The sequence below is a fragment of the Staurois parvus genome, unplaced genomic scaffold (assembly GCF_062004578.1).
Source record: "Staurois parvus isolate SC_StPar_1 unplaced genomic scaffold, SC_StPar_1.0 ptg000517l, whole genome shotgun sequence".
NCBI classification, from domain to species: Eukaryota; Metazoa; Chordata; class Amphibia; order Anura; family Ranidae; genus Staurois; species Staurois parvus.
Window position 1 is genome coordinate 13,359 of NW_028318313.1, and position 24,914 is coordinate 38,272.

At 41.4% G+C, this 24,914-nt stretch overlaps 1 protein-coding gene across 4 annotated transcripts in view; it reads right to left on the reverse strand.

Moving 5' to 3' along the window:
• Nucleotides 1-237: 237 nt before the first annotated feature.
• LOC149451829 (OCIA domain-containing protein 1-like) overlaps nt 238-24,914 on the reverse strand; it is a 55,246-nt gene continuing 30,569 nt past the window's right edge. For all 4 annotated transcript variants that reach the window (XM_089690106.1, XM_089690105.1, XM_089690108.1 and 1 more), the window contains 3 exons: nt 10,515-10,708; nt 5,880-6,023; nt 238-443 (listed from right to left, as the gene is read on the reverse strand). In XM_089690106.1, the coding sequence (XP_089546232.1) occupies nt 406-443; nt 5,880-6,023; nt 10,515-10,708 (376 nt within the window). In that variant the 3' untranslated portion in view covers nt 238-405. The remainder of the gene's footprint in view (nt 444-5,879; nt 6,024-10,514; nt 10,709-24,914) is intronic.

Sequence of the window (24,914 nt, forward strand, 5' to 3'; positions counted from 1 at the left end):
CCCTGGAACATAAAGTGTGTTATTTGCAGGACCACCTGCAGGGAGAAAAAAAAAAAAAAAGGCCCAGTTACAGAAAATAAATTGCAGCCATCACATCTAAGGACTGTCAATCTACAATATTTCAAAAACTGTTTTGTGGATTTAGATACCCTTAAGTTTTCAACTATACATAGCTTTAAACCTCCCAACACATTTTCACTTTTTTTTTTTGAGCTGCAAAAAAAGAGACAGTGAAGCTTTTAGAAAATGTAAATTTTAATTTAATTTCCTAAAAATGAACACGAGTTATTTTTTTTTAATTAAAGAAAAGAGAAGTACTTTGTGTATTTATTATTAGCACACAGCAAATTAAGTACAGATTTTATCTGCAGATGATGAAATTGCCTCAGCAGTAATGAAGGCTTTTCATTCTTCCCACACATCTCCATATTTGTTCTTTTTTGCTGAAACACAGAAAATATCATTGATAAAACATTGATGAGGAAAATTATCTATCAACGCTCCTATCCAAACCCTGATCACTAAACCCCACCTGGTTCACAGAAAAGTGCTAAAAACATTTAGTCACCAGTCACAGTACTGTAATTTAAAATTGCGCGAATTGTGTGCAATTTCTGCGTGAGTTCTGAAGACTTTATTGTACTTGTGAAGATTTTCAAGGATTTTGTGCAGTTTGAAGTGCGATTTCCATTATATTATACGTATGTGAAATCGCAACAAAAAACTGCAGAAAAATTAATGCAAGAACTTCTTTAGAAATCACACTGCAGTAAATTGCAAATTTTAAGACACTGACATTCACATCTATTAGATGTGATATAAGGTGCAATTTTAAAATTCCCAAATCGCACCTGAAATCGCACTGGATGACCAGACACTAAGTCACCAGTCACACCACTGCGATTTAAAAATCGCATGATTTTTGTGCAATTTCAGCACGATTTCTGAAGACTATATTGCTACTTGTGAAGATTTTCAACGATTTCTTGAAACTTGCATTGCTATTTCCATTATATTGTACGTATGTGAAATCGCAACAAAACTACAAAAAAAGTCATGCAAGAACTACTTTAGAAATCACGCTGCAGCAAATCGCACACGTTAAGACAACAACATTCACATTCATTATGTGCGATTTCAATTCGCAAATTGCACCTGAAATTGTTCCGGTGTGGCCGGGCACCTAGTCCTTATGGACCACAGACATACCAATCCATTCACCCATGTCAGATGCACAGCTGTTCCATCAATGACAGTGTGTTCAAATCAATGACTAACAGGCAGCTGCACAGATATCAAAGCCTATACCGGAATGTACAGTGGGGAAAATAATGTTTTACCCTCTTACAAAGAAATGAAGAGTCTATAATTTTTTTTCATAAGTGTATTTTAAATGATAGAGACAGAATATCAACCAAAGATCCAGAAAAAACACATGATACAAATGTTATAAATTGAGTTGCAGTTCAGTGAGTAAAATAAGTATTTTATTCCCAAACAAAAACACAACTTGGTGGGAAAATCCTTGCTGGCAAGCAGAGGTAAGAGCGATCTTGATTGGTTACCAGTTTTGCACACCTCTCAGGAGGGATTTTGGTCCACTCTTCTTTTACAGATATTCTCTAAATCCTTAAGATTTCTTGGCTGTCACTTGGCAACTTGAAGTGTCAGCTCCCTCCATAAATTTCTTATAGGATCAAGTTCTGGAGACTAGCTAGGCCACTCCATAACCTTAATGTGCTTCTTCTTGAGATACTCCTTTGTTGCCTTGGCAGTATGTTTTGGGTCATTGTCATGCTGGAAGACCCATGCACAACCCATTTTCAGTGTTCTGGCTGAGGGAAAAGGGTTCTCTTCCAAGATTTTACAATACATGACCCCGTCCATTGGCCCCTCAATGCAGCAAAGTTGGCCTGTACCTTTAGAAGAGAAACAGCCCCAAAGCATAATGTTTCCACCTCTCTGCTTGACTGTAGGAATGGTGTTCTTGGGGTCATAGTCAGCATTATTCCTTCTCCAAACACAGCAAGGTAATTCCAAAAGAGCTCAGCATTTTCTCCCAAAGCTTCTCTGAATCATTTAGATGTTCGTTGACAAACTTCAGATGGGCCTGTACATGTGCCTTCTTGAGGAGGGGGACACTTGCAGGCGCTGCAGGATTTCAATCCATGGTGGCGTATGGTGCTACCAACAGTTTGTATGGGGACTGTAGTCCTAACTGCCTTGAGATCATTCACAAGCTCCTCCCATGTAGTTCTGAGCTAATCCATCACTTTTCTCATGATCATCCTTATCCCATGAGGCATAATCTTGCATGGAGCTCCAGACCGAGGGAGATTGATGGTTATTTTGTATTTCTTCCATTTGCGAATAATCACTCCAACAGTTGTCTCCTTCTCACCAAGCTTCTTCCTGATGGTCTTGCAGCCCATTCCAGCCTAGTGCAGGTCTACAATCTTGTCCCTGACGGCCTTTGACAGCTCTTTGGTCTTGCCCATGATGGTGAAGTTTGAATGAAAGAAGGAGATTCTGTGGACAGGTGTCTTTTATACACAAAACGAGTGTACCACATGAGTACATAGCCAGTCTATGGAAGCCAGAAATATTGTTGGTTGGTAGGGGATCAAATACTTATTTTACTCACTGAACTGCATCTTAATTTATAACATTTGTATTGTGTTTTTTTTCTAGATTTTTGGTTGATATTCTGTCTCTTATCATTTAAAATACACCTATGATGATAATTATAGACCCTTCATTTCTTTGTAAGCAGATAAACGTATAAAATCTGCAAGGGATCAATAATTATTTTTGCCACTGTACTTCCACGCCAGTCCGATGCATGGGTCAGGACTCAGTCTCTCTCTGTCTTGATCTGTGCATTGGACACAAAGGGATGTACATACCAAGATCCATGCAGCTGGTCGCTTATTATTGATTTGAAGAGGTGGTCAACACCGAACACCTATACATCCAACGTAGGTAAAGACGGCCATTCGTACAGGTGTACAGATCAGTACTCACATGTGAATGAGACCTTACAGGTATAACAGAACATCTACAGTCCCTGACATCTGAACAGAGATCCTTTGCCAAGCACAGGTGAGTTTTTCTGTCCCACAATCATACAAAATGGCAATGTGGTTACCCTACTCTTCAGTCTCAAATCTTAATATGCTGTAATGAATATATTCTTTACATAGTGAATGTGCATATTCTATTTAACTATCAAATTATGAGGAATCTACAGTGTATGGTTAAGTAGCTATATTCCAAGATGTAACAATTATCTAAAAGCATTTTTGTTGTGACAATAACATTTTCATACTGCTTCCCATTTCTCTATGACCATATTTCTTACACAGAGCTGTGACTCTTCCCTCTATTAGACTTGATGATACAGAATCGCTGAAACCATTTCCGAAATACAAAAATAGGCTCCAGAGAAAATTTCCTGAGCCAACATTGAGAAGCAAAGTAATGTACGACGACTATGTAGCACTACCAAGCATAAAATGCTCCCAGCGTATGTTTTATGTTGGCCACTCCTATTAATGTATATACAGTATGTATAAATGATAGACCTTAGCTGATCACAGCCTTATAGACTCCTTCAAAATGACAACCATCTGAATACCCATGGCCAAATGATCACCCTTAGCCGCCTTCTGCACTGAAGAGCCACTATGCACACCCTACTCCTAGGACAAAGTGTCACACATCTCTGGGACATTTTGGGTTTAATGGGCAGCACAGTAGCTTAGTGGGGAACACTTCAGCCTTGCAGCACTGGGGTCTTCAGTTCAAATCCTGGCCAGGAGTCTATCTGCATGGAGTTTGCATGTTTCCCTGTGCTTTGGTAGGTTTCCTCCCACACTCCATAGACATGCTGATAGATTAACTGGCTCCACAAAGCACAGCCAGTTGGATGATACCAATTACTTTATTACAATCATAGGCTGTAGCTTAGCTTCCACCCCTGCCCTCTCCTTCTCATAGTCTACTGCACAGGGGATTGCAAGCGGCTGATACCAAGTCAAATTCAGATATGTAAACTGGTTGCAAAAAAACAAACAAAAAAACACTTGGATAAAAAAAAAAAAAAAAATCACTGAATGATGTTTTGGGGTGCCCTTCACAATGAATTTCACTGTAATATACTGTTACCACATGCATTTTAGACATGCTTCTACCACATGCCACAACACACAAGTGGGAATGGGCTCTGACGATTTTGCACAATAGAGACATGGACGCTCTACGTGACAGCCATCTTGTTAGGCCTGAGCCATTGTGTCTCTTTTCTTCCCTCCTCCCTCTTGAAATGGAATTTGTGGCTGTAAGTTGTAACGGACTTCAAAAGGGCCTCTTATCTTAAATAAAACACAGATAGATGAAGCTCCAGCCTAAACCGCTAATTAGTATGGTGCAGGAGTTCTGCTTTGAAAACCACTTTCCTCTGCCCGATTGTAAAACAATAACTCTAGAATGCAGAGCATGCCATAAAACGTCCATTCCACATGTAACCATTTCACATACAATTCATAAAGTTCAGCAGGAACTGAGCACATTAATATTAGGTATATATTTGGATACGTCATTTTAATGCGAGTCAAACAAGGCCATGCATGACTATATTCGCACACAGGAGAGAGAAGAAAGCAGTCTCGACCCTCCTGGGTGACAAGGGTGCGCTGTGTTTGGTATCCCTGGATTTGAAATATAATTCTGAATATTAATCTGCCAGTTGCTAGGATACCACCTGCACATACTGGAAGTTATTAATATTAATATGAAACTGCAGTTGGGACTTGGTCATTAACTTGAGCGCAGCCTAGCACCCATCCCCAAACTGGATGATTGGTCATTTGTTCTCAGGCAACATCGCTTTAATATCATAGAAAAAGACTGAAAGGCCTGGAGAAGAGAGCTCAGCGTTTAACATCAATCAGGAAACATCTAATGGACTTGAGAGCGAAGGCAACCTTTTTGCTCGGACAATTGGACTCTGCTTAAACCAAGGACTTTGCAAGTATTTTGCCTTCTTAACTCCTCTCTTTTATTTCTCTGTTTTATTGCTCTCTTTATATCTTTGTAACATATTTTTCTAAATATTTTAATTGCACCATTTTTCCCTTTTTTAGTAATGAACCCTATTTTAAAAAAAAGTGTTGAAATTGTCTCTAAAGCTTTTAATGCAAACTAAAGAATCCCTGTCTCGAGTGCTACTGTATGTAATAATCCTCTGAACATACTTGTCTGTGGTGACAGTGTGTGTTACAGACACTTATGCTAATATCATAGTGTTATAGCTAGGATTTGTGAGTTTCCTCCTCTGTAAAAAGGTGGCTGTGGCAGTGTAAAGGGTTAATTGCATAATTAATCTAATCCAGTGACAATCACTCTCAGGCTGCTGGCACATAGAGTGTGGTCCCACGAGCTGCAAAATCTTTGTGCAGGGCGCAGCTGAGAGTGACATTGTTGCGCAAATGACAGTGCGGTGCGATATCGGCTGGTCCTTCGGTCACAAGTTGGTGAGAAGGGCAGAGGTTGGATTCCGCATTTCGTCACAGGCTGATAATGATTTGTTTAATGAATAATTAGCTGCATTCATGTGTCTGTTGTATCTGCCGGGAATTCTGCTTTAACTGTAGATCTTCATGGGAACACATTGATACATGGGTTTCCAGACATTTTTCACAGCACAATAGGAGATAGCCCATAGGAGGCAAGCATTAATCAGCTTTCATTGATCTGAATTAAATGCCTGAACACTAACTGGTTGGGTAGGAGAAAAGCAGGTTTTGTACACAGTGCTAACACAAGCCATAATGAGTTCTGAAAATTATTTTGCTAGGATAGAATAATAAATAGAAAACCTTCAATTGTCGGTGTTCTGCGCTGTATTGGCCTCTCTGGAGTTTGTGGTTTTAGTACATCATAGACACCCCTGTTTTTGTTCCTCAGCTCCTCGTAAGTCACAGATGGTGGTTTACCTTGTTTCTCCTCATAAAATTCAGGCCCTGCATACAATATTAAAACATGGAACATTCACTATAAAAAGGATTTCTACAGCATGTTTGCAGTACCATTTTCAGTAGTCTTACATAGGCATTGTATCCAAGCTATAGAGGACATTAAATATTCCAAAGGCTTATATATTTTAAGCCTAATATAACACTGTTCCCACACATGGTGGATCAGCAGAAGAGTACAGAAATTTTAGGTAGAAGAAGTCTCATTACCTTCACCTCCAATGAAAAAAGCCTTTCAAAATGAAGACCCAGGTCACTATCTCATATATACCAGCCAATTATTTCAGGATCGCAAATAACAATATTACCAGCAATGTTCTACTTTGAGAAACCGGTTTGTTTTCCCAGGAAGGACTATATGGAAGACATTTGATTAGGGCTGTGATTGTTTAGTATGCTTTATCCTGATTTTATGTTTTTATATTTTGAATGACTCCTATACCAGGACCTGTGTAGAAGTGATAAAATAAAATGGTACATGATCCTCCACAATCTTGGAAAGCTTTTTAATGTGTTAATGCTTTAAAATTGCCCACTAGAACGGAACCACTGCTTTAAATGAACTATATAGTGTATCGAAAGATACAGTAGGGATCTACCAATCTGATAGCAGGCATTTTAAACAAACCTTAGCATCATTTAGGAGGAAATAGTGTGGGGAAGGAGCAGACTAGCACCACCATAGCTGTAATACTCCAAATTGGCATTGTTACTAAACAATTTGAGTACACTGCTTCTGGTTAATTACTTTTTTCCCTCTCATTAACTAAATTTTAATGAATATGCTTAACAAAAATGTTCATGTACTCCTGACACCATACTGTAACTTGCAAATGGCTCTTTTGAAATACCTAAATTTATTAAAGTGTTACTAAACCCAAAATCAGTCTGTATATGCCGCCTGGCAGTACTAGGGTCGTTGGTTCGAATCCCAACCACGGCACCACCTGCCTGGAGTTTGCATGTTCTCCCTGTGCCTGCGTGGGTTTGCTCCGGGTACTCCCGTTTCCTCTCACACTCCAAAGACATGCTGGTAGGTGAATTGGCTCCTGTCTAAATTGGCCCTAGTACGTGTATGTATGGATGTGAGTTAGGGACCTTAGATTGTATGCCCCTTGAGGGTTAGGGACTGATGTGAATGTACAATATATATGTAAAGTGCTGCGTAAATTGACAGCGCTATATAAGTACCTGAAATAAAATAAAATAATAATATGCAAGTAAAGTACGCTTGTTATACTCACTGTGGATTTTAAGGGGTTATTCCTCTGCGTTGTATAAAAAGGATGTTTTATCCTGTCTTCTCGGATCCTCCCCTTCTTTTGCTGTCCCCACAATCTATCTGCCATAGTTAGAGCAGTGGCAAGTCTGCACATGCTCTGTTTGGTGTATATTGCTAGAGTTTTTTATTTTTGGTAGGGTGCATGTGATTGGCACAGGGCCAATCAGCCAATCCAGACAGAGGGTCAGGGGTTATGAAGCCCCATATGACAGAGGAAAATTAAAACACCTCCTACAAGATTAACTAGTGCTCACCTGGACACTGATAGAAGTCACAAGACTACTACATACTATATACTGTAAGAAAAGGTATTTAGCAGTTTAGATTTACTAAAATAATTGCATTTGCATGTTCTATGCACTGGGTGCAGGGTCCTGGGTTTAGTAACACTTTAAGAGCTGCATCTATGGATTAATGTTATTGCTTCACCTTAGTTACAGTTATGTACAGTATGCTGAATATGCAGTTTTTATACTTTTGCACACAGGGCAGGGTGTTCAAATATACAGTGGGGCAAAAAAGTATTTAGTCAGCCACCAATCGTGCAAGTTCTCCCACTTAAAAAGATGAGAGAGGCCTGTAATTGGCATCATAGGTAGACCTCAACTATGAGAGACAAAATGAGAAAAAAAATCCAGACAATCACATTGGCTGATTTGGAAAGAATTTATTTGCAAAGTATGGTGGAAAATAAGTATTTGGTCACCTACAAACAAGCAAGATTTCTGGCTCTCACAGACCTGTACTTTCTCCTTTAAGAGGCTCCTCTGTCCTGCACTCATTACCTGTATCAATGGCACCTGTTTGAACTTGTTATCAGTATAAAAGACACCTGTCCACAACCTCAAACAGTCACACTCCAAACTCCACTATGGTGAAGACCAAAGAGCTGTCGAAGGACACCAGAAACAAAATTGCAGACCTGCACCAGGCTGGGAAGACTGAATCTGCAATAGGCAAGTAGCTTGATGTGAACAAATCAACTGTGGGAGCAATAATTAGAAAATGGAAGACATACAAGACCACTGATAATCTCCCTCGATCTGGGGCTCCAAGCAAGATCTCACCCCGTAGGGTCAAAATGATCACAAGAACGGTGAGCAAAAATCCCAGGACCACACGGGGTGACCTAGTGAATGACCTGCAGAGAGCTGGGACCAACGTAACAAAGGCTACCATCAGTAACACACCATGCCGCCAGGGACTCAGATCCTGCAGTGCCAGACGTGTCCCCCTGCTTAAGCCAGTACATGTCCGGGCCCATCTGAAGTTTGCTAGAGAGCAATTGGATGATCCAGAAGAGAATTGGGAGAATGTCATATGGTCAGATGAAACCAAAATAGAACTGTTTGGTAGAAACACAACTCGTCGTGTTTGGAGGAGAGAGAATGCTGAGTTGCATCCAAAGAACACCATACCTACTGTGAAGCATGGAGGTGGCAACATCATGCTTTGGGGCTGTTTCTCCACAAAGGGACCAGGACGACTGATCCATGTACAGGACAGAATGAATGGGGCCATGTATCGTGAGATTTTGAGTGCAAACCTCCTTCCATCAGCAAGGGCATTGAAGATGAAACGTGGCTGGGTCTTCCAACATGACAATGATCCGAAACATACCGCCCGGGCAACGAAGGAGTGGCTTCATAAGAAGCACTTCAAGGTCCTGGAGTGGCCTACCCAGTCTCCAGATCTCAACCCCATAGAAAACCTTTGGAGGAAGTTGAAAGTCCGTGTTGCCCAGCGACAGCCCCAAAACATCGCTGCTCTAGAGGAGATCTGCATGAATGAATGGGCCAACATACCAGCAACAGTGTGTGCCAACCTTGTGAAGACTTACAGGAAACGTTTGACCTCTGTCATTGCCAACAAAGGATATATAACAAAGTATTGAGATGAACTTTTGATATTGACCAAATACTTATTTTCCACCATAATTTGCAAATAAATTCTTTCCAAATCAGCCAATGTGATGGTCTGGATTTTTTTTCTCATTTTATCTCTCATAGTTGAGGTCTACCTATGATGCCAATTACAGGCCTCTCTCATCTTTTTAAGTGGGAGAACTTGCACAATTGGTGGCTGACTAAATACTTTTTTGCCCCACTGTAGCTGTAGTTCTTTTTTACCCAAAGTCTTTTTTTTTAATAAAGAAAAAAAAACACATTCCTTTTTCCTGCAGTCTTCTAGTCAGTCCAGTGATGTTGCAGGAGAACCTTATCTTTATCAGCAATGGCAGCCATTCCTTCTGGACTATGCAGTGCTCAAGTAATGTGTGAACACTGCTTAGTCCTGAGTATGGTCAACCAAGTCTGAGTTATAATCACCCCTAAAAAAGGACTGTCAGTGACAGGCTGGACTGACAAGAAATGGGCAGAATTAATTGAGCCTCGTTCTGCCCAAAGAGGTGGCACTAGAGCAAGGAGGAACTGGGGACAGTACTGGAGCATGAAGAGGGGAAGTAAAGTCAAAGACATGCTAGCAGGTTAATTAGATCCTGTCTAAATTGTCCCTAGTATGTGTATGTATGAATGTGAGTTAGGGACCTTAGACTGTACACCCCTTGATGATTAGGGACTGATGTGAATGTACAATATATATGTAAAGCGCTGCGTAAATTGACGGCGCTATACAAGTACCTGAAATAAATAAAGCCTGGGTTCTTTTTAGAGACAGTAAAAATAAATAAATAAAAACTGTAAGATATACCTTAAAAGGGACTGTAAAGTCTCAAGGCTTTTTTTTTAACCTTCCATGCCTAGAGGTAAGAAACCTTGTGTGCAGCAGCAGTCCACCCCAATACCTACCTGAGCCCCATCTCAATCCAGCAATGTGCACTAGAGCCTCAGCTGTCCCAGGTCTCTCCCTCCTCCTTGGCTGAGAAAGCCATTAGCTCCCACTGTCAATCACAGCCAGGGAACCAATGAAAAGACAGCAGGGGGGGGGCCTGGGCCGAGATGCGTCTGTGTGTTAAAGGGAAACATGGAGCAGTGGCTTGGGTGCCCCCATAGCAAGTGGTTTGCTGTGGAGGAACTTGGCAGGAGGGAGGGGCCAGGAGCATCGACGGAGAACCAAGAAGTAGGAGCATCCGGTCTGGCCTGTGCAAAACCACTGCACTGCACTGGAGCAGGTGAGTATAACATGTTATTTTTAAAAAATGCCTTTACAATCACTTTAATAAAAGAGAATGTAATTACCTTGTGCAATGTTATCAGAGATCCCTGTGGGGGAAGATTCGCTCATGGAAGTACCAAATGGTACATCTACAGCACTGGATTCATACTGATTTGAATAAACACTGGAAGGAGATTCAGGCACAGGGGCTGAGGATCCATGGAGTGAGGATTGTTTGGTTGCAACATCATGGGAAAAACCTGAGCTATGCACATTTCTGAAAGCAAAAAAAAAAAAAAAAAAAAAAAAACAAAACACAAAATGTAAGGTCAAAATGCAAAACACTTTACAGACTAGGCTGCTACTTGGGGCACCAAACATTTTACCATACAGATTACACCTACTACATGTTATAATAAAATAAACTTGGCACATACCAAGGAAACTCAGAGTAAGCATACAATGGAAAAAAATAGGATATCAAACATACAGTACAGGACTCAGACAAACTTTGCTTTTACAATTAATTTTATTATAGACAGCACAGCAAGAAAGAAACAGTGAGAGACAAGCTCATTGACACAAAAAAGTAAGGTGTACAATTCTGTTAGTGAAGGACATAACAAATGCACTGAAATATTAACATGGAGAGAAACGGAGTACAAAAACACAATCTATAAAAGGATGGAATGAAATAAATTGCGTTAACAGCAAACAAGTAGTGACCAATGAACTAGCGGGCAAAGGCCAAGGATAGTCACTAAAGTCGCATACAGATGATAGGAAAAGCGGAGCATGAAGTCTCTCTGGACACACATCGGAGCTCTACACCAAAGGACTCTCAAGAAAGTCCGAACGGTGTATAAAACAGGCATGATTCTCTAGGGGCATCACAATCAGCGCATGTACCATAAAAACTGACAAACAAAAGAAAGAAAGGGAAAGAAAAGAGAAAAGCGGAGAAAGGAGAAACAAGAATAGTAAAGACAATAAAACGGGCTCCACGGGATCGCGCCAGGAGAGTCTTATAATGACAGGAGGGTGTGGTCAAATCTACACGGTTGAGCCACTTCAATCCAGGGACGCCAGATCTGCAGAAACTTAAGTGTGGATGTCTAACAGCATAGCCGTTAGCTTCTCATTAACCACTATAAAATTCATCTGATTCTTAACGGCTTCAAAGCTAAGAAAGGGGGTTTTCCAAGCTCTCGCGATCATCAATTTGGTAGCCATAAATAGATGCGATGCTAACTGCCACTCAGGACGGAGTAGGCCTACTAGTGGTTTAAATAATAGTGCCTCATATCGGTTACGCTTAATATCGGTGTGCAGCATAGTGCAGAGAAGGGCATAGACCCTAATCTATAGTCTGCATACCTTGGGGCAAGTCCACCAAATATGGGCCATGGTACCCATTTGTTGACAACCCCAAAAGCAAGTCGGAGAATATGAGGGAATAAAACGAGCCAGTCAGCAGGCGTATAATACCATCTAGAAAAAGGACCTTATAGGCATTTTCTAGTACAATAACATTTCTTGAGCATTTAGACAATGCTTGAGTCATGATCCGCCAGTCTTGCTGATCTAGACAACCCCCGAGTTCCGAATGCCAATGCGGATAAGAGCAAACCAGGGTTCTCCTATAAGAAATTACAACGGAGATCAAGCCTGGCACATGAGGCCTGTGCCTGCAAAGACTTTCTAAGGGGGTCAGCCTATAGGGGCCCGAATGGGCTTGTAATAATGTAGTAAGAAAGTGACGGAGTTGGAGGTAGCTAAAATGTTCCCTCAACGGGATATCATGAGAAGAACGCAAAGTCTCAAAAGTGAGTATCCGGGTAGGAGAGAGCAAGGAGTGTACATCATTGAAGCCATGGGCTGGCCACCATGCAAACTGCCCAGGATTGTCAAGGCCCGGGGGAAACAATGGGTTGTGGAATAGGTGCATCAAGGGTAAGTGAGCAGATATAAGACCAGCAGAATATTTAATGGAGTCCCAAAGTCAAAGCATATGTGTTAATGTCGGAAAAAAAGATGAAGGGCGATGAACAGGGGGGAGCCACAGCAAAAAAGAAAGTGGCATCGGGTGGGAGTCCATCAGATCCACTGTGGCCCACAGGGGAATATTGTGAGACGCATGAAGATGGGCGAGTGGAGCTATATTCGACGCTAAATAGTATGCATGAAGATTCGGAACAGAAAATCCACCTTCGTTCCTATGGGCAAATGAAATTATTTTATTAATTCTAGGGCGTGAGGAGCCCCAGATGAAACACAGAAGCTTCCGTTGATGAATGCGTAAGATATGCAAAGGTACAGTGATCGGTAAAACCCGAAACACAATTTTGGGAGATAAGTCATACGGATCGCATTAATTCTACCAAACCACGAAAGCGGAAGATGAGCCCAAGAAGACAACATTTCCGTCAAATCCTTAAAGACAGAGGGGAAATTAGCCTGATACAGTCCTTCGTAAAATGGGGTGATCTTAATCCCCAGGTATGGCAAGACCGAAAACCACTGAAAAGAAAACGATTGTTTCAGTGTTGCCAGCAGCATGTGGGAAAGGGTAATAGACATGGCTTTAGATCTAGCGGGATTGACAGAGGCCTGAAAGAGCAGCAAAGGAGTCCAGAACCGCCAGTAGGTTGGGCAGAGTAACCCCCAGATTAGTAACAGACAGCAATATATCGTCTGCAAACAACTACAGCTTATGCTGGGAACTGGCTATATACAAGCCCCTTAATATCAAGATGCACATGGATAGCTACTGCTAGGGGCTCCAAAGCCAAGATAAATAATATGGGAGAGAGCGGGCAGCCCTGTCTAGTTCCTCTACTAATCGGGAACGTCAAGGACTCAAAACCATAGTATTTAAAGTTTTGCTTGGGGGCACGTATATAGCGACGAAATCCAAGAAGGGACCAAAATGGTGAAAGACCGACATGAGGTAAGGCCAGGATAAGGTGTCGAAGGCCTTATTAACATCTAGGGATAAGAGCATCACTTCAATTTTGCGAGTGTGAGCCTGGTGTTGTAACTATTCGTCTGATGGTGTCCCCTGCTTGCCTATGGGGGACAAAGCCCACCTGGTCTTTTTTGATTAGATGAGAAAGGAAAGAGTTCAAAACGGGTAGCTCAAATATGTGTAAGCATTTTCAAATCGACGGTAATAAGAGAGATTGGTCTACAATTCGCCCAAGAAGAATGGTCCTGATCCGGTTTCGGAATCATAACCAAATTGTCAGTCAGCAAGTCGGGGAAAAGGATGAACCTCCTTTCACCGCATTAAACATGGCTGCGAGGTGAGACACCAGAACATCAGCCAGTTTTTTATAGTACAAGGCGGTGCGGCCATCAGGTCCTGAATGTTTGCTAGCATTCAAATTAGGCAAACTTTTCATAGACCCTGTGTTAAAGGCTCATACCTTCAGGTAACTGGACACTGGCAAAGTCATCCCCCATAACCCTGCCCCATTCTGTGAGTCCTGTTTGCCACTGTCCTAATGTGGTGAACCCACTCTTAGCTTAGAATCAACTCTTCAACCATCCCAAGCATGGTCTTCTTGTTACAAAAAAAGCAGTGCATCTGGATTGGAGCAATCTTTGCACTTACTGTGCATGTAGCCCTTCACTACTTTCTTCCATCAAATCAACCAAAAACTGCTCAATACAGTCAAATTTACATAAGGCCCTGAACCATCCCATGTCCCAGGGAGTAGTTCTGCCAGTACCCCCTCAAAACAGGTTCAAAGGTTTCTATTCAAACCTGTTCATGGTACCAGAGCCCAATGGGGGTATTCATCCTATTCTGGACTTAAAATCCCTCAATATTTTCAAATTCCCAAATTTTGCATGTAATCTGCAAGGTTGGTTATTGCCATTTTGAAACAGGGGAATACCTGGCATTTGTAGACATCAATATGTCTATCTTCATATCCCCATTTATCCACCTCATCAGTGGTTTCTACACTTTGCAGTAGGAGACAATCAATTCTAATTTGTCAAACTGCCTTTTGGCCTATCCTCTGCTCCCAAATTATTCCTAAAGGTCCTGTCACCTCTTCTCACCCTTTTAAAAATTTGGGCATCCAGGTCACAGTTCATCTAAATAATCATCTCTTAAAAAGGACTCATCTCCCTTTCACCTTTCTGCAAATGTCCACAGGACAATTCAGTCGCTTCATGCCTTTGGCTAGATGTCAAATTTTCAAAAATCTGCCCTCCAACAATCTTTTTCCCATGGAATACTTGGATCTGGTCCTAGACACGTCCTAAGCAAAGGTATTCCTTCCAGAGAAGAAAATTGCCTCTCTCAGATCCCATTACTTGAGAACTGAAGTCAAAGAGACACTTAACAATGACAGTCTCTTTGAGAGTTCTAGGCCTCAAGGTAGCCTTCTTCGAGGCTATATCGCTCGCCCAATTTCATTCAAGATCTCTCCAACATGAGATCTGGGACCTGGTACAAACATGCTTCTTCTCTCAACCTACTGATGCTCCTGTCCAACCAAGCAAGGAATTACCTAACTTGGTGGATCTCCAGTCCAGCCTTATATATAGGGAAGTCTTTCACTGGAAAGTGATAACAGATGTTAAATCGGCCATAGGCAGTTTGAATCTCAGCCGCTTCAGCAGGAACCAGTCGAGATTAGATCCATGTAGGGGCAGGCTGAATGTACCCAAGTGATCGATCAGCTGGTATAGCCGCCAGCAATAATCACGGTCTTCTCCTGGTAAGTGTGTGTGTGTGTGGGGGGGGGGGCAGGGGGAGAAACTGCTGGGAGAACACAGTGCCTTGGCGGGAGGGATTCCCCCGTCAACACTATCTGTTGGTTGCAGAAAATAAATTTGCTCGGTGTATGGCCTGCCCTAGGCATTCAGGAGATGGAGGAGTGTTCCAGTTCCTCATGGTCCAGGGAATATGGTCACCTGTGGAAGTTAACCTCCCCATTAACATCTTGGAGCTCAGAACAATAAGGATGGCTCTACAATACTGCACCCTTCTACAGACTCCAGTTGAGAGTGCAGTCAAACAATGCCATGGCTATGACCTACCTCAACCATCAAAGGGGCACCAGGAGTCATGCAGCCTTGCAGAAAGCATACCAGATAATCTCATGGATGGAGACTCACTGTCCAGCCATCTCTGCAGTTCACTTTCCAGGAGTTGATAACTGGAAAAATGTTTACCTCAGCGCTTTAGCACTAGTTTTGGATGCATTGATAATTCCCGGTCTAAGTTCAGGCTAATCTAAGTCTTCCCCTAGTGTGAATTCTACTTCATCTGTTCAAAAAGATATAGCGAGAGAAGAAAATGGTGATGTGCATTTCATCAAATTGGCCCAGAAGAACCTGGTACACAGTTACGAGCTCGGACATCTGGGAGAAGGCCACTGGCCTGTTTCCAACACTGGCCTGTTATCTTGGGACCCTCTATTCCAGGGCTTGAAATTTCCGCTCGCTTGCTAAATGCGAGGGGAAATCCCTTTGTGGCGAGCACAGATGGAGCGGATGGCTTGCAATGTGATCCCCAGGCCCCGGGGTTTGATTTGCGTTCCACTTGCGCTCCAAGCCTTGTTGTGAAGCCGACATCCGGTTTCTGACTTCCGGTTAATTCTCCGCCGCGGGGGACACAAGGAGAGGCCCGCTCTCCACCACCTTGGGGATACGAGGCCCGCTCTGCACCGCCTTGGGGGACACGAGGAGAGGCCCGCTCTGCATTACCTTGGGGGACACGAGGAGAGGCCCGCTCTGCACCGCCTTGGGGGACACGTGAAGGAGAGACCCGCCAACGGTGCACATCCCTACACCCACCAGCTTAAGGTAAATTACATTTTTTGTGCTGCGCTCTAGGCACTTTTTCTTATGATATACCTCTGTAAACTAAACTTCCATCTTTTAAAAGAGACTTTAGTTACTAAAGTCTCTTTTTAAAGATGCAGGAGATAAACAAAAAAATACAAAATGTTTACTACAGATTTAAAGCTGTAAAACTTGATATTTTGATTGCATCCTATTGCTATTAAGCTATTGCTGTTATGTTTAAATTGACATAATAAAGCTATGTTATAATTGCAGTCTTTATATTTTGGATTCTTTATTCTAAAGAAAAATGTAATTTCATAAGCTTTAAGGGGGGCGTGGTTGGGGGACAGGCCGGGGGTGGGGTTGGAGGCGAACCTGGGCAAGGTTGGGTGGGGCAACTGGTGGAGAGTAAGGTTTGTGCCTGGCTAGTAGGTCTAGACTCAAAATTTTAAGCCCTGCTCTATTCCATCCTGCTTCTCAGTCTCTGATGGCATGACTTTTGAAGATAGAGTCTTATGAGACAGGAGGTTTCAGCTTTGTCCATTCTTTTAAAAAAAAAACCTCTGGCTTTGCTCTCCCTTGTCAAAAACAGTACTGTCTGTGATACTTTTTTTTTTAATTTGCACTAACATACATTTTTCAGGACAAGCTTTTGGGGTATGTCCCCTTTTCAAGGTCCAAGCAGTACCACTTCAGAAAGTTTTAGGAGAATGTTAAAAGACAAAACAAAATCTCTGAGGGAAAAAAAAAAAGCAGAAAAAACACAAATGTACACAGCAATGGTTATAAAATTAGGATTAGACTAAAGATAAGACAGAGCAAAAGCAAAGACAATATGGTTTACAATCACCCCCCCTTGTCAAAACCTTTGTTTTTCAAGGTATATCTTGCATCAAGCCCCCTCTTGTAGCACCCTGTGTTTCCTTGGTTCTCTCTGACCTTCAAAACACACCCTTTGAAACCATCAGGGATATCCCATTAGATGACCTCTCCTACAAAGTGGCCTTTTTTGGTCGCTATCACATCTGGCAGATGGGTCAAGTTGGGGGCTCTCTTTTGTGAGGAGCCATTCCTCATCCATCAAAGCGACAAGGCAGTCCAACACCAAAGACCATATTTTCTTCCTAAAGGTGTTTACCGTGTTACACCTAAATGAAGAGATAGTCCTACCATCTTTATGCCCTGTTCCAAAGCATCAAATGAAAAAGGGACACCCTGCTTCTAAATCCACTATTGCCCAATGGATAGGAAATCTGATTATTAGAGCTTACAGTCTCAAGGACAAATCTCCTTCTGTGCTTTTACAAGCTCATTCTATCACATCGGTGGGCATTTCTGGTGCATTCCTGCACCTGGCTCTGTACCCAGATGTGTAAGGCCACCACCTGGGCATTTGTTAAAACCTTTTTAAAATTCTACCAGTTGCCGGTCTAATCTTCTATGGATGCAGCTTTTGGCTGCAGGGTTCTTGCTGCAGCATTCTGAAGTTGGGTCTTTTGACCTTTATTGTTGGACCTGTTAGCACACTTTTTTGCCTACCCTACTCATTCATTGCTTGGGGGCAATCCCAGGGTCTACAAAAACTTTGCCTTTGTCCTGTACTGCAGAATTAAGATAAGAGGAATTTCGACTTACTTGTAAATTCCACATCTTGGCGTACAGTACAGGACACAGGATACCTTTCCCTTCCATTCCTTGGCTACTCTGCATTGCTTGCTAAAAAAAAAACTGAGGACTGACAGAGTGAGGTAGGGTTATGGAGAGGTGCCCAGGGAGATTGTACTCAAAATCTTTGCTAGTGTCTAGTTACCTGAAAGTACAAGCCTATATCCCAGGTTCTATGAATACTTTGCCTGTGTCCTGTACTGTACTCCAATATGAAATTTACAGGCCAGTCAAAATTCCTCTTGACTTACTACTAAAATATCTTTCCTGTAGTACAATACAGGATTCCGGTTCATTAAATCATTACAAATGGGTTATATGCCACTACTTTCAGGTGATTAGACACTGGAAAAAGCAGGCTGCATAGAAATCCCCATATATACCCTCTCCCATTCTCAGCTAGATTCAGTTTTGTAACAAGCAATAGAGTGGTCATAAGGACATAGGGGAGAGCCCTATACTGTACTCCAGGAAAGAAACTTTACTGGCAAATGAAAAATCCTACCTTCGTGCTCATACAATACAGGACACAGGCTTCTTTTAATCATTGTAACTGGGATGTCCCAAAGCAGTACAACCGAGGTATGGGCAGCACAGCAAACAATGTCAACAAAACAACAAAATAAGACTCAGAGAGCAGCTTGTAGCACTTTAGGCTTGAAACTGGCATCAGAGGAGTTCCCATTTAGTTTGGGAACGGTGAAGAGGTATGAGCTAAAACCCTGAAAGCATTTTACTGTTGGTATAAGGGCATGACCCCTTAAAAAGCTGTTCAATAGCAGAAAGCAGATCTGTCCACTGGATCAGCTTTTCAAGTTAGAAACCATCAAGCAGGCAAGAGGTGGAATGCAAGAGAGTTTGTAGCCCCAGGAAACAACAGTCTGCACCCAGGTATCTGAGAATTTCTGGCACTAGAAGGCACAGAAGGCCAATAGACTTCTTTCTACTTGAGAGGTAGGGGCACCCTATCGCTCACGTTTTGGCTGATTTGGAAGGCCATGCCTGCTTGCAAATGCATGATCCTGTCTTAACATTGGAACACAGAAAGGGATGAAAGGAACCCTTCCTAACCTCAGGAGCAGAAGACTTGCTAACATGGGCAAAGGAGAGTACACTTACCACTTACAACTATCCATCATGGGGGCACCTTCTGAATCTGGTTAAGGTAAAAAACGACCAGATCTAGCAAAAGATTTGCCCATTTCTTATGGAAATTTCCTCAATAGGATACTGTTGGGCAAACCATTTTGAGTGAGGCCAGTCTCTATATAGGCTCAACCAGCACATGAATTGGAAACTTCTTGCTTGTGCAGGAACTCTGCAAACTTTTGGGCCCCCATAATAGAATTTTTTGGGCAAGCAGACTCAAGTTGGCTCAACGCCAAACAAGAGCTTACAACTTTAATACCCATAGCAATAGTTTCCTTGAGTTTTGGCAAGATCCTGATTAATGTCATTCTGATCAGATGTCTCAGATGTCTTCCTCAGCTGATGCTTCCTCCTCTGGCAGTGTCTGGATTCGAGCACAGACATATCTTATTTCCTTTGCAGTATAAGTCAGTGACCAGATCTGAGCTCTCCTACAATGGTGTCTTAATTGCCCTATATTGGCACTATATTCACTTAAGTATAAAATAAGCAGGAGCGTGGCCTAGTGCGACATGGAGTAGGTCTTGAGTAAGCAGAGCTCCGCCGAAGATTTATCGTTTCAGCTATCCTGTGCATCACACAGCAGCCTTCCTTATTATATCTTTAATTTAATTTTATTTTATAAAATGCATAAAACAACCATATATCTTTTATCACATCATAAATATCCACATTAAACCCCGTTCCTATCCCCCCTAGACCCTCTCCTCCCTATTCCTGTCCAATTGAATTTTATCATCTCTTTTCCTTTCCTGTTTATCTACCATATTTATGAACTTATTTTCTTAATTCTCCAACTCTACTACCAGGGCCCCCCTCACTTTTTTATATTTTTCAGACGTTTTAAGTTCATACCACCTACTCCATTCTTTTCTAAGTTCTTCCATTTTATCTTCCTCTATATGGCATAATTCCTCCATCCTATTAACAGTCAATTCTATCTATCCAATCCTTCATTGTTGGAGGGTCCTGGGCCTGCCAAATCTTAGGAATCAAACTCTTTGCCGCACTAATCAGATGGTATCATATACTATTTTTATATTGCTTCACTGACATCTGTCTTATAAAAAAAAAAAGACACACCCACAGGTCTTTCTGAATAGACATCTCCCAGATCTCCTTTATATACTGGATTATTTCTTGCCAGAACACCTGTATTTTTGGGCAATCCCACCATATGTGGCCCATTGTTCCTACTTCCCCTCCAACACAATGGTCATATTTATCCTCGTTGTCTGTGTGCCACACTCGGTGTACAGTACCATATAGACAAACATTTATAATTAATTTCAACTGTGTTCACATTCACTACACCGTGCATTAACCTAAACTTTTTAGTCTTCTCTTGATCATCTATTTTTGGACCCAATTCTTTTTCCCATTTATCCAGGAACGACGGAGGTTCAGCTCCCATCAAGTCACTTAGGATCTTATAAATCCTAGAGGTTATATGTTTACATGCTATCTTAGAGCTCAACATTTTTCAAAAGGAAGCATATCCTCCACCGTCCTCAATGGTTGGGGGAGCATTGAGACAAAAATGTCCTAATTGACAATATCTCAATTCATCTAACACTAAAAATAAATCCTTTTGACTCCTCAATTCATAAAAAGTGCATAACTTTCCTCTATCCACTATATCTTCCAAACGTGCATTTCTATCTTTAAACCATTTCCCCGAAACATTCCCTCTCCCTGGGGGAAAGAAATCTGTGTCCACCAATGGCAACAGTAGTGAGTTATACTTCCAGCCCATAGACTTGTGCAAACCATCCCAAATTCTCAAAAAACCTCCCGTGTCAATGTACTACTATTTGCATCTAAACCCTGAAACTTAGATGGGATCCATATGATCCTCTCTAATTGTGTATTGCTTAATATACCTTCCATTTTAACCCAACTTTTAGGTGAGTTATGTGTCCAGTCAACCACCATTGATAATAACACCGACATATAATACTTCCTCATATTTGGCAGATGTAATCCACCTCCTTGTTACAGCATAAGGTTTCATACCCAATTCTTGGTTTCTTATTAGCCTATATAAACCTCAATATCAATTTTCCTATTATCCTAAAGAAGGATCCGGGTAGATTTATTGGAAGCATTTGAAATTTATACATAATTTTTGGGACTATTACCATCTTAACAGATTAATACGTCCAATCCATGAGGCCCACCCCCCTGAGAGTCTTCTCAACTCATCTTTGATTTAATTTATTAATGGGATATAGTTGATTTGGTAGAGGTCCTTTATAATCGGGAGTTAACTTTATTCCCAAATAACCTAATTCCCTTTCCCACCAAATAACCAGATTTTGTAGGGTTTATCTTTAGATTTGATAACTCTCCATAATGTTTTAATAGCCCCATTAAATTAGGCAGTGTTAGTCTAGGATTTACGATCTAAAACAGCATATCGTCCACGTACGCTGCTACCTTATGTTCCACCCCTATCTTTATTCCTGTAATATCTATATTCTTTCTAACCAACGCCAGAAGTGGTTCCAGGGATAGTACAAATAGTAACGGGGATAGTGGACAACCCTGCCTGGTTCCCCTATACAATCTAAAGGTTCCAGACAGGGACCCATTAATCTTCACGGCTGCTTAAGGGCCATTATAGAGCTCTTTTATCTACTTCAACATTTTTTTCCCTTATTCCCACTCCCTCCAATGTATTTATCATGAACCCCCAATCTACCCAATCAAAGGCTTTTTCTGCGTCTATAGAATTGTCGGCTGCCTACCTCTTTTTGCATTTTGCAGAAGGAGCAGTGTTCTTAAACCGTTATCTCTTCCTGGGATAAATCCTACCTGATCTAAAACGTATCCATTCCGGCATAAATCCTTTCAACCGGGTAGCTAATACTTTTGCGAACAATTTAGTATCAGTATTTAGTAATGATATGGTTCTATAACTAGCACATTGTAAACTATCTTTCCCTTCTTTAAGAATTGCTATATGTGCATGCAATAACTCTTCTCTCATTTCCGTACCCTCTCCTAGCGTGTTCATATACAGTATCTACAAAGTTTAGGGACCAATAACACTTTGAATTATTTATAATACCCCACCGTAGAAGCATCAGGGCCAGGGCTCTGTTCTCCCACCGTACTCTTCAGTGCCAACCTGATTTTGTACTGGGAAATAACTTGTTCTAAAGATATTAATTTATCTTCTGCAATTTTTGGTAAATCTGCTGCCATTAAAAATTCTTGCCTTCTCCTCCTCTTCTCTTCCTCTGTTACTTTTGGATTTGTAGGGTTAACCTTGTACAGCCTGCTGTAAACCTTTTGAAACATATCGGCAATACCAGTGGTGGAGTAAACCAGTTCCCCATTTTCATCTCTAATTTTTTCTATATAATTTTCTGATTTATTTTCCTTCAGTCTCTTCATCATAAACTTCCCTGGTCTATTCCCCCACTAGTATCTCTCCTCTTTTGATACTCTATTGAAATTTTTCCTTGTTTCCTGTTCTAATAGGTCCTTCAATTCTTCTCTTTTAAGGATAATCTTCCTATACAAATCTGCATCTTGCTTTTATGTACCTGTTCTAATTTATGTAATTCTTCAGTAAGCTCTTAATTTCTTCTCTCGATCTCGCTTTCTTTTTTGATCTTGCTGCAATCAAAATGCCTTATGTGCTTCCCATATAGTCGCCACCGATAATTCCTCTGTTTCATTCACAGCAACAAAATTGCTCTAGATCTTCCTTTAACCCAGTGTTTCTCAACTCCAGTCCTCATGGACCCCCAACAGGTCATGTTTTCAGGATTTCCATTATTTTGCACAGGTGATTTGATCAGTTTCACTGCCTTAGTAATTACCACAGCTGTTTCATCTGAGGGAAATCCTGAAAACATGACCTGTTGGGGGTCCATGAGGACTGGAGTTGAGAAACACTGCTTTAACCTTTCCTCTATATCGGGATCTTGTATAAGTGTCTCATTTAATCTCCACATAGCCCTCTTATTTCCTTCCTCTCCCATTCGCAGTCTCACCTTGACAGGGGCATGATCCGATATGGTCATAACCTATTAGATTTAACCATGGATTCCAGCTGTCTGTGCTCTATTAATACATAGTCCAATCGTGAGTACGATCTGTGCGCAGAGGAGAAGGTGGTATAATCCCTTTCTCTGGGATGTTTTACTCTCCAAGTGTCTATTAGTTGATTTTGATGGAACCCCCTTTTCAATCTTCTTAGTTTTTTTCCTCCCTCCTTCTGCGCACCCAAAGACGCATCCATCCAAGGATCCAAACAGCAATTAAAGTCTCCTGCCACGATCCGACTGCCTAGCTTAAATTCCTTAATTTTCTCCAACAATTCTAGGAGGAAATCCTCTGGATTTTTATTTGGGCAATAAATGTTTACCAATGTATATTTATGTCCCTGCATTTTCCTTGTTAAACCTAAATATCGACCCTCTGGGTCCTCCAATTTTCTCTCAACCTCAAAATTTAGATTTTTAGCGAATCCTATTGCAACTCCTTTGGCCTTCTTTATTGGTGAATCCGCGTAATACCAGGTTGGATGGTACTTCAAATATAGCTACACATTTGTATCATAAGAGAGATGGGTCTCTTGTAAGAAAACCACCTCCATAGAATGTTGATGTACTCCCCCAAGTATCTTGTGCCTTTTAGTCCGAGAGTTTAAACCTTTCACATTATAAGTCATAATATTAATCAAACTCATATCTTATAACTATTTCTCTTATTTACAATTCCATTTACAGGTAGGGAAACAAACTATTCGACTCATGGACAACAACCTTACCCCATATTCCCCCACCACCCCGCTACCTTCCTCATCCCTCCTCCCATCCCACCCCACCCCATCCATAAAAACCACCTGGCCTATATATAGCCCTAAAATCTGACATGGGACCCCCCCCCACTAGAGATTCCTATTATGGGATATGACTTTGAATATGCACACCGTTCTTGGTCCCCTGTTCTCATTATAAAGGCTTCCCTTTTTCAATGAGAAAGTAAATGGGGATGGGCCAAGAGAGAAAGAAAGAAAGGAGAGAAAAAAAAGGTAAGAAGTGGAAAACCACTAATTAAGCTCCTTTTCCCTCTCCTCCCTCATCCCCCGACCCACCTCCAACTACTTTCCTCTTCTATTAACCTGCTGCCATTTCTCACTTCTTAACTCCGTCCTCTCCTTGGATCCCTCTGGCCCACTATATCAACACTCTGCAGTTCAAATTTTTCACAGAAGTCTCTTAATTCCTCCAGGAACTTCAATCTTGCCGACTTCCCATCTTTCCATCCGATCAGACATGCCAGGAACCCCCAGTTATATCATACTCCTTTTTCTCTCATCTGATCTAATAAAGGTTTCAGTACTCTTCTTCTAGATAGTCTCAGAAGCAATATCTGCAAAAATCTGTACGTTAGTTTCTCCAAATTTTATTTCAGGAGTCTCATGCAATTTTTTCCATATTCTCTCTCAGTCCTTGTAGTTATAGAAGCGGACAATCACGTCTCTTGGAAATTCTGATGTGATTCCTGGTTGGCATCTAATTCTGTGCACTCTCTCAATGTTTAGAGGATCTGTGTGTGATCTATGTAACAGGGGGTTAAATACAATCTTCATTTTTTCCCACAAGCCCTCTTCTCTTGTATCCTCTGGTAGGCCCCGGGTCCTCAGGTTATTTCTCCTCTCTCTATTTTCTTGGTCCTCTAATTTATATTACAATTTCCTCCGTTCCTTTTTCATCTCATCAATGCGTATTTCCAATTAAACAATATGCTGAGCCTGGGCCTCCATTTTCCCTTCTACTTTTTCAATTCTTGATAACATTCGACCTAAGTCTTTATGAATCACTGCCATTTCATTTTTTATG